This window comes from Octopus bimaculoides, chromosome 18 (genome assembly GCF_001194135.2).
Source record: "Octopus bimaculoides isolate UCB-OBI-ISO-001 chromosome 18, ASM119413v2, whole genome shotgun sequence".
NCBI classification, from domain to species: Eukaryota; Metazoa; Mollusca; class Cephalopoda; order Octopoda; family Octopodidae; genus Octopus; species Octopus bimaculoides.
The window spans coordinates 51041083-51051337 of record NC_068998.1 but is presented as its reverse complement, the minus strand read 5'-3'; the positions used below and the strand labels follow the sequence as shown (position 1 = coordinate 51051337).

The 10255-nt window shown below is 34.3% G+C and overlaps 1 protein-coding gene across 6 annotated transcripts in view; it reads right to left on the bottom strand.

The window, feature by feature from the left end:
- LOC106874739 (uncharacterized) overlaps positions 1–10255 on the bottom strand; it is an 18084-nt gene that overhangs the window by 6703 nt on the left and 1126 nt on the right. The window contains exons 2-8 of one of the 6 annotated variants that reach the window (XM_014922574.2): positions 10107–10127; positions 9577–9612; positions 8899–8995; positions 7802–7893; positions 6237–6373; positions 3749–4245; positions 266–370 (exon numbers count right to left, since the gene is read on the bottom strand). In XM_014922574.2, coding sequence (XP_014778060.1) covers positions 266–302 — 37 coding nt within the window. In that variant the 5' untranslated portion in view covers positions 303–370; positions 3749–4245; positions 6237–6373; ... (2 more) ...; positions 9577–9612; positions 10107–10127. Of the gene's footprint in view, positions 1–265; positions 371–666; positions 845–3581; positions 3729–3748; positions 4246–5199; positions 5285–6236; positions 6374–7801; positions 7894–8898; positions 8996–9576; positions 9613–10106; positions 10128–10255 lie in introns of those variants that run through there. The other 5 variants (XM_052974440.1, XM_052974436.1, XM_052974437.1 and 2 more) reach the window with 5 other exon arrangements.

Here is a 10255-nt window from a genome sequence, read left to right as displayed (position 1 = left end):
ATATATATATATATATGTATATATATATATATCTATATATATATATATATATATAAATTGAATAAAAAGTGTCAACAGGAAGGAGTACGTTTAGACAGCTATTTAATAAGTACTACATATGTTTCGATACGGCATAGACACATGATTTAAATTAATAAAGGGAAGGTAGTAGTAGAGTTTAGATAGATACATCGAACTTTATACACAGATTAACAGATTTGATACAAATACTTAAGACAAAGAAAAATGTTTTGTAGCTACTTACGAACAATGACTAGATACCAGCATTGGAAATATTCCATTCTGAATATTCGTATTGAAGTGAATATATCTCATATACTTGAAATGATGTGAAAGCTGTTTGTCCTCACTGAAAGAATATATGTATTCGCTGCATAGAATAGAGTATGGCATTTTATCTGACATATTTAGTGATTATCATAATTCATATTTAGCCCCCTTTATAAACGCACACACATCGGAAAAATCATGTGCATATGTCAACAAATATATGTGCGTGTTTGTGTGTGTATGTTCAATCTGAAGGTGAGAGGCTTTTGGACTTCAAGTTTCACGCCAGTGCGATCATAAATCGAAATTAACATGACTCAGGATATATGTATATATAGTGAATCCAAACAAAGAAGAACAAGAAAAACAACATCGTGAGGATATGGTACAGGTACTTTATTATCAGACGCTCGGGAAAGTAAAGAAAGAGGATTTAACGTTTCGAGTAAAGCTCTTCTTCAGAAATAGGGGTAAGTCCAAATGAAAGGAAGACGGAGGAAGAAAATCGCCAACGATACACACGTGGTTCCATTTTGAATTGACCGGAAGGTAACTGGTGAAGAAAAGTTCTTTATATATATATATATATATATATAAATATATATATATATATATATATATACTAATTCATGTTAATTTGTATTTATGTACTATTAAAACTGATTGATTGCTTGCTTGCTTATAATACAGCCAAACTGGCGCATAGTGGCAAAATATTATGAATTGAGGTGACCCTGAAATGTGAATATAAACGGAGTAAAATAAGTCTTGCATAAATCGGACCAAGCATTCCTCAGATATAGAGTTTTTGTAGGTATTCGTTAATGCCCAAAACGGTGCATCATGGGAAAATACTCTGAAAACAATATAACGCTGAAAGGGAAGAAATTATAACATTTCGATTATGATCAATATCTTCTGCATTTTGGGCGGTAGGAACCTCGGAGTTTCCCGGGAAACTCCGAGCTTCCCACCAAGAGTTTTGCTTTGTGGGTGTTTTTTTTTTCTTTCCCAGCTTATTCCACATGCTTTCAACGAATGTGACATCGAAACACGCGTAAACGGCTCATTTCTCTAGGAAAAGAAATGTTTGGTACGTGTTACCACGTAACAGCTATTATCCCTAAAGCTCTTGACATGGGGTAAAAGAAAATAGAGGAAGGTTAGTTATTTATGATTTTATTCAACGTATTCTGCTCTCATATTCAGACACTCATTGCAGCGGTCCTTCAGTTTTTCTAAGTCCTGTAAAAGAACCTCTAGCCAGGCCTTTCGCGACACCCTTAAAGCCATGAACTTCTCAGCACCCTCTTGTCGATATATTAGTTTTGCATTTACTTGAGAAAATGTATCCACTGTTTATGTATTGAGAAGTATTTCAATTCCATAATTTCAATGCATTTATTTGAAACAAGGTGTGTACTTTGCTATGAAGCTGTGGGTGCGGAATTTTTTTCTAGTTCTGAAAAGAAATGCATATATGTCTATGGATGGATGAGGCGTGTGTTTAGTTAATGTGCTATTTTCGAGACGTAATTCCTCGTGAGTAAATATTTATCGAGGAAGTAAATATTTATCTCTGTTAAATTACGCTATGCTGTTTCATAATATAGTAATAGAATTGAAATATTCTTGTTAGCATAATATGCTCTTTCAAAGACCAGAAGGCTTATAATTGATACTTTGTCCACCATCACAATGTGCGATCTCTTGCGCTGAAGCAAAACTTCTGTTTGAATTGAGAAATCCTACAGGATTTTGCAAATTCACGACTCATTCGCTCCACTTGATTTATTGCCGTACCATGTCTTACCGCTCTCTAACGTCTGCTTTTCACACAATTTCACATACAATCATCATCATCATCATCATTAATATTCTACTTTTCAGAGCACTCGTTCTTACTTGCTCTGGGTGATTCTCTCAGAGCGGACAGCAACCTGTTGTCAGATGTCTCAGGGTTTGGATTTTGTTTTGTGTCTGTAGAAATGAATATTTTTGAGATGCATCAGTATTTTGGATTCCCAGGTATCTGAGTTCAGCAATCATCAGGCTCCTTTGCTACTATTTTTAAGGCACCTACAACCAGTCTTTCCTAGGTTGCAAGCATTCAACAATATCTTCAGCCAGGGGTATTGTTCTTGGATTTTACATTTTTTCTAATACCTGTATCAAGATCTTTGTACTTGTTCAACTTTCGATGGGTACTGAGTGACGAATTTATATCAGTCGGGACAGTCATATAAGGAAGCATGAGTTTCGTCTGAAATTCATCATAACAATATCTGGCCTCTTTGCATTTATCTTTCTGTCAGTTTGAGCAGCAGAAAACTTCAGTTGGAGTGATTCTTGTGGTGGTTATTATTATTATTTTATGTTTGGCCTTTGCTTTGCATTTGTGCAAGTTGGATCCAAGTCTCACCCAGAGACCTCAAGAGACAACAAGTTAGAAGTCCATGTAGGTGTTATGCCTAGGGTACCATATATTTGGATTATTATTATTATTATTATTATTATTATTATTATTATTATTATTATTATTATTATTATTATTATTATTATTCACAAGTATCATTTCTACCTACTTTCATCCTTTTCCTCATCTTCAATCACAACATAAACATATTTCTGTACTTATACCCCCGCCCCAAAACAAAAACAAAAAGACACTAGATTCCAAGGTCACACATGCTTCAGTGAACCCTTAAAAGATGCATGACCGAGAGCTGATACATCGAAATAAATTTACCTAATTACAAAGCTTGCACTGAAGTATGGAATACAACCTTCACATTGCCAAAACAAACTGGTGAAATCCTAATTAATAACAGCTATAACGAACAACAGCTAAATTTAGTTCCATATTTGCTGACCTGTTAAACTTTTCACCGTCCCAGCCACTTGCACGTTAATTGCACGAGCAGGCTGTTCCGTTGATCGGATCAACTGGAACCCTCGTCGTCTTAACCGATGGAGTGCCACGACATATAAATATACACACACGCCCAAACAAACGGATACATGCAGAGTTTTCGTGGTGGGGTGCTTATCTGTATGTGTGCGTGCGTGCGTGTGTGTGTGTGTGTGTGTGTGTGTGTGTGTGTGTGTGTGTGTGTGTGTGTGTGTGTGTGTGTGTGTGTGTGTGTGTGTGTGTGTGTGTGTGCGTGCGTGCGTGCGTTAAGTCTCAAAGAAATAAACATGAAAATGTCAAAAGATACAAAAAAATAAACCGAAAACTTAGAAACTCACTATGGAAACGGCGTGGTTAATGAATCAACTATTTTACTTACAAGGAAATCAGTTAATGTGGTAAAAAGAATCCATATAGTAATGTAGTAATATAATTATATACTATTATGCTAATAAAAGGATTTGTTTAGATAAATCTTGTGCATATATTTCCATCATTGATACTTGAAAAATACTTTTTAAAAAATCAATATTTTAAAATAAATACCTATCATTTTCTCGGCAATAGAAATCTACACAAATGTTGAAAACGAAGAAATATATAGCGTCTTTGTCACAAACTGAAGAACATAAGTCATGCGCTTGATGTAAATATTCGAGAAGTTAAAGCGTAGAAAACAGAAGAGAAAAACGTGAATAACGGCCCAAATAAAATACGAAAGAAAAATGTTTGTTATTCTTCAATGTTATAAGAATTGTTATTCTTGTTAATAAAAAGCCAGCAGCCTGGCAGAATCGTGAGTACGCTGGAGGAAAATGCTTGGTGGAACTTCGCCCGTCACTACGTTCTGAGTTCAGGTTCAACCGTGGTGGACTTTGCATTTCGAGGTCGATAAATTAAGTACAAATTTCAGGCATTAATGCCTTTAGTAGAAGGAATTATTGCTATTAATAATAATTCATGATAATATTTTGTCTATTGATACAAGTTTTCCTCTTTGTATTCGCCGTAGTTTAAGAATTGCTTGTTGAGTAATATATGAACTGCAACGAGAACAGAAGAAAAACACGTTATTCATACAGCTAGCTTTCGTGGAATCAATTTTGATGACATATAGTCAAGGTGAAAGCGCTATAGACAAGTCCATATTGACAGTCTGCATTTGACAATGGTATTGGCAACTGATGAATAGCAACAAGGTAAATGTGATATAACAACTGATTTAACATGTCACCATTGCCAATTATTACTGAGATATGATATATAACGTTAGTTATCTTACTTTGCTTCCTGTACCCCTTCTGTTCTACTGGAAGTAAATTGCTTCATTCCAGATGATAATATAACTTTTCCGAAAAGACACCGCCATGAGCGTCCACTTAAGTGGCTGCAATTTATCATTGAATGTATCCTTAAGAGGCAACAACTTTCGTCTAATTGTCATCCAAGTTGGAACGTTTCCATGCTGCAGTTATTCATCAAAGTGCGCTACGATCCTTTCATGCAACTGGGTAAGATTCTTTAGTAAATAACCTTGCATCCTATTAGATCCTGATTCTTTCCAGTTTGGTATCTTCCCACCTTCAGTCTCACTGAGTGCAGATAAACTCTGACCTCCGTTCGTGTTGACGCATTTGCAAGTTGTCTTTCCACCTGTATTAGCCACTCGACACTTTTGTTACGTCTCGCTTGCCTCTTCCAAAATTCTAACCAGCAACTGCTTTAATTTCTCCCACAATAGGAATTAATTCCTGATGTTGTTCTCGTTTTATTTCCCCCAAACGACGTATTTTGTTCGATTAAAATAATCTATTCTAGTCAAGATCTTCGCATTTAGCATCATATATTATCAATTTGGTCTTTAACGCCACCACACTTTGTAACAATTTTTTATGTATGATCTGCTTTCCACTCTCTGTTGTTCATGTAATTATCTAAGTAATATCTTATTTTGTTCAGTGTCTTATTACACAATCAAGCAAAACTAAAAACAACGCACATATATTTATTAAAGTATATTTATTAAAATGTTCGCCGTAGTCAAAACACAGTTCAAGAACTGAATACTGTGTAGAATATGAACTGCAATGACAGCAAAAGAAAAAAATCTTTATTCATATATCTTTAATGAAGTGAATTTGGAAGAGAATTAGCCAAAGTGAATTCCTTATAGATAAGTTCAAATTCATAATTGGTGAACAGTTCGTAATGGTATTGGCAACCAGTACCATTGTCATAAGATAAATGTTATATGACGATTGCTATTAACGAGTCATCATAACAGTTATTATCAGGATATATAACGTTGTAACTCAGGGAATAAATACATCACAATATATTGATAATGCTAGAATAATACTCATCACAACATGAATGTGATCTTCTTTTCTACACTTGGCACAAGGCCTGAAATTTTGGTGTTCGGTCAGTCGTTTAGATCGACCTCAGTACACAACTGATACTTAATTTATCGAGCCGAAAGGATGGAAGGCAAAGTAGACCTCGGCGGAATTTGAACTCAGAATGTAAAGCCAGGCGAAATAACGTTAAGTATTTCGCCCGGCGTGCTTACGTTTCTTATTTCTTTATTGCCCACAAGGGGCTAAACATAGAGGGGACAAACAAGGACAGACAAAGGGATTAAGTCGATTACATCGACCCCAGTGTGTAACTGGTACTTAATTTATCGACCCCGAAAGGATGAAAGGCAAAGTCGACCTCGGCGGAATTTGAACTCAGAACGTAACGGCAGACGAAATACCGCTAAGCATTTCGCCTGGCGTGGTGACGCTCCTGCCAGCTCGCTGCCTTAATATGAATGTGATATTACAAGCACTATTAACCTGTCATCCCAACATTTATTACCGTAATATATTGCATTGTAATTAAAGGGGATAAACATTAATTTACGCTGTCGTTACAAAATATCAATAATGCAAAGATAATGCTACAGGAATATAAATTCTGTTAAAGATATTCTGAAGATGATTTAGCCAGAGAAAACATAAGTTGGTTAAATTTGAAATATTCTCACGTCAAATATATTCTCTTCCGTTGACTTTGAATTCCATCACACTAATATCGGTAGAATAAGAATTGGTAATATGATTTTTGGAGACGAAAGAGAGGCCGAATCATAGCATTCAGGTGGAATCGGTGGCGTCGCTTTAGCTACAATGAATAAAAGACATGGTGTTTAAAACATTTAAATTAAGTTTTAGCCCTTTTGTCTTTTTGTGGCATTCATTGAACTTCAATAATGCGTGAGCAATGTTTTGGGTTTTTAGTGGAACAAACCAGCCCCAGTATTTATTCATTTTTAAAGTCTGTTAAATCTTTTATGGTGCTTTTGTGTAGAGGTTACAAGTTACAAAGATGTAAAATACGAACACTGGTTATCAAGCTGTGTTGTGACAAACACAAAGTCAATCATACATACATACATACATACATACATACATACATACATACATACGTACAAATAGACATATATAAATATAATCATCAACATATATATATACATGCATTTGTATATGTATGTATATACATATAGATCTACATATGCATATGGATGTATATATGCATATATATTTATGTATATAACATACGTATTTGTGTGCGTGCGTGTGTAAAACTCCTGAACCAAAGTTATGCCTTCACTTATGATTCTTCGCAAATTTTTTCAATCTAACATTCTTGCGTGATATAGATGAAGTTAACTCTGGAAGATTTTCGGAGTCATTTTATAAGCTTCCATTGCACCAACTTCATCGATACCGGTGATAAAACTAAACGCCTATTAAATTTCGCTGTTAATTAAACCGAATTAAAATATTCCATTACTATATTGGTACTTAAATGTAATCGTCCATAAAGTGAATTTTGGTCTCTGCAAACAGGGTCCGAATAGAACTATAAGAAATTAACACTTGACATATTTTTCTTTATTTTGCTATATATCTAGTTGTAGATTTTACAAGCATGAAACGTCTGGAGCCGTTTTGGAATAGCCTTTTTGGCATGACCCACTTAGTGTCAGTGATTCGACGCTGACTAATTTCACAGCGACGTATTAATGTTTCGTTCTTTCCCTCTGGAGAAATACGTTCACAACCATAAATATATGTGTGAATATATTTCTACCTCTCTCCGCTTCTCTCTCACTTTCATTCGCTCTCTCTGTTTATATGTAAAACAAATTTCTATTTTAGGTATGTGTCGAATGGGAAAATGTTTATGTTAATCGTGTTCAGTTAATAAACTCAGTCGCTGTCTACGTTCTCTTCTCTCACATTTTATGTGTATGAGTACATTTTTGCGCACGTGTGTGGCTGTGTGTGTGCATGCGTTTTCGCCAAAACTTACTGTCTCCAAAGTGGCCAAATCTTTAATCATATTTGCCAAATCGACATTATTCAAACAGCGGCATTCAATCGTTTCATTCCCAGTATCAATAAATATCACAACATAAATTTACACAACATAAATTTACAACATAAACCCACAACATAAATTTACAAAAGTAATTATCGTTTGAAATTTAGTTCATATAGTTGACACGAGGATTCTGATAGGAAGGTTATTTTAAAAATAGCTTACGAGCACAGTCGTAATCTATATATTCTTGAAGGTACATATCAACACACAACCTGCGTCTCGTTGCAGCACATAATACATATTCGTAATAGAATCTGAAAGGCAAATGCAATTCCGTTGACAATTTCTTAGAAAAGAAGGCTTAATAAAGTTGGTAACAAGTACAATACACCCGTGCTAGTTTATAGGGCATGGAAGCATGCATCAAGGTTTCATTAATTATTTTGGGGGCCTATATAACAGCAATCGGATGTAAACAAAGCAGACAACTACTGTCTTCCCAAAGATTCCCCAACGGAAAATCAAGGATGAGAGAATTTAAAGAAAAGAAGATAACACCAGGACGACAGAGTTGAACTCATTTCAACGAGGAAAATAGTTACTTTTCTCAAATTTGCAACACTCTACCTGATTTAGGGCTTATATCTGTAACTTTAAGATCAGAGCCCTGTACCGAAGCAAGTATTCTTCAAATATGACAATAGTTTGCATTATTTATGTTCTTTAAATGATATGATTTATGTTTATGTTGGAAATTAACTTTGTATTTAGTAATCTTCCATTATTACTGGACAACATTGTGTGTAGAGCGTCGACCATATTAATTTGAGCGATATTTTCTGCCTGCAATCAAATCTTGAGCGATTTTGTTATTCGTTTTTCTACTTGAGTAATACACTTTACTTCACGTTGCACCAGTTCACTCAGCTATAGAAATGAGTTGCGATATCACTGGTGCCAAGCTGTATCAGCCCCTTTGCCTTTCCCTTCGACAACATCGGTGCCATGGAGAGGGGAGGCTGGTATCCATGGACGATGGCTAGTCTTCCATAAACAACCTTGATCGGGCTTGTGCCTCGGAGGGTAACTTTCTAGATGCAATCCTATGGTCATTCATGCCTGAAGAGGGTCTTTACCCTTTTACTTATGTATCACTGAAATATTCGAATGAATTTAATTTGAGAACACCAATTTTTAACTGAGTTAAAATACCTATTTGTAATACACTGTTGGTGGTAACAATTTTTAGGAAGATTAAAATAAAGCATAATTATTTGATGTAACAAGAATAGTAATATAGGTAATAAATTGTTACGTACTGACAGTCCTTTTCAAGACTATTATTTATGTAATTCATGACTTCAGGACAAAACTGTTTGGGTGAGCATTTAGCAGCGATAGCCTGACGTTCCATGTCTGCAAATCAGATAATTTCTACTAATCAATATTTGTGCCTCATTGCAAAGATATGAAATGCATCATTAAATAAAACGTACATTTAGTTAGAAATCATTTTATCATTATCGATTGGAAATTACATGTAATTGTCTATGATGAAGGGAAATGTCCATGAACATTTTAAGAGAGCCAAACGGTTTTTACACTGGTTATATATATATATATATATATATATATATATATATATATATATATGGGAGAATATACAAATAATAACAACAGACGAGGACAGGTGGTGTAAATAACAAAAGTATATATTAGTATGACGCTCGGGAATACGGAAAGTCTTTGACGTTTCGAGCTACGCTCTTCAACAGAAAGAATACGGAGATATATATATATATATATAATATATATATACACACACATATATGTATATATGTATGTGTGCATGTATGTATGTATGTATGTATGTATGTATGTATGTATGTATTAATAGATAGCTGGATGTATGTATATGACATAACGTGTGAAATAAAATATAAAAAAGTTTAATGCATGGTATATATAAGTTATGGTAATCAGAAAATATTACCTACCTCGATGCCGCATTTTTTGAACCTGGTTCTCCGTATCTATGATTTACAGCAAAGAAAAATGAATATTTATTAGATGCAAACATATTATAAAAATATTTTAGATATTTTCTGATTCGGCACACGAGAAAAGTCCCTTCTTGTCGACGACTCAGTTTTCGTGATACGCTCTATTCATTAGTATAAGGGATTCTGGAAAAACGATGAGAAACGCACAGGCACACGTACACATACATGCGTGTGTTTGTTGTATGAGTGTGTGTGTGTGTGTGTGTTTATATGTGTGTGTAAATGTGTGTGTATGTCAATGTCAATATGATTATTTAGTACACATTATAAGAAGCATCTAGATATAAAATAATAACTTAACTATACGATATAGAACTGAATATTTGAATAAAAATACAATGAATATAGTAAAAACACAGATCGTTAGCTATTAAAATATACTACAAACCTAACTATCATAAAATATGTAGTAAAATAAATTGCACAAACAAGATCCAGTTTATGGTAAGAAAGAGCATACTGACCATTGATAATCCAGTTTCCATCTGTGGAAGATATAAAATAGGGCAAATTATATAATGTGTTTTATCTAATTAAACTGCAAAAAAAAACACACACACACACATATGCATGTAGACATATATATATATATATATATATATATATATATATA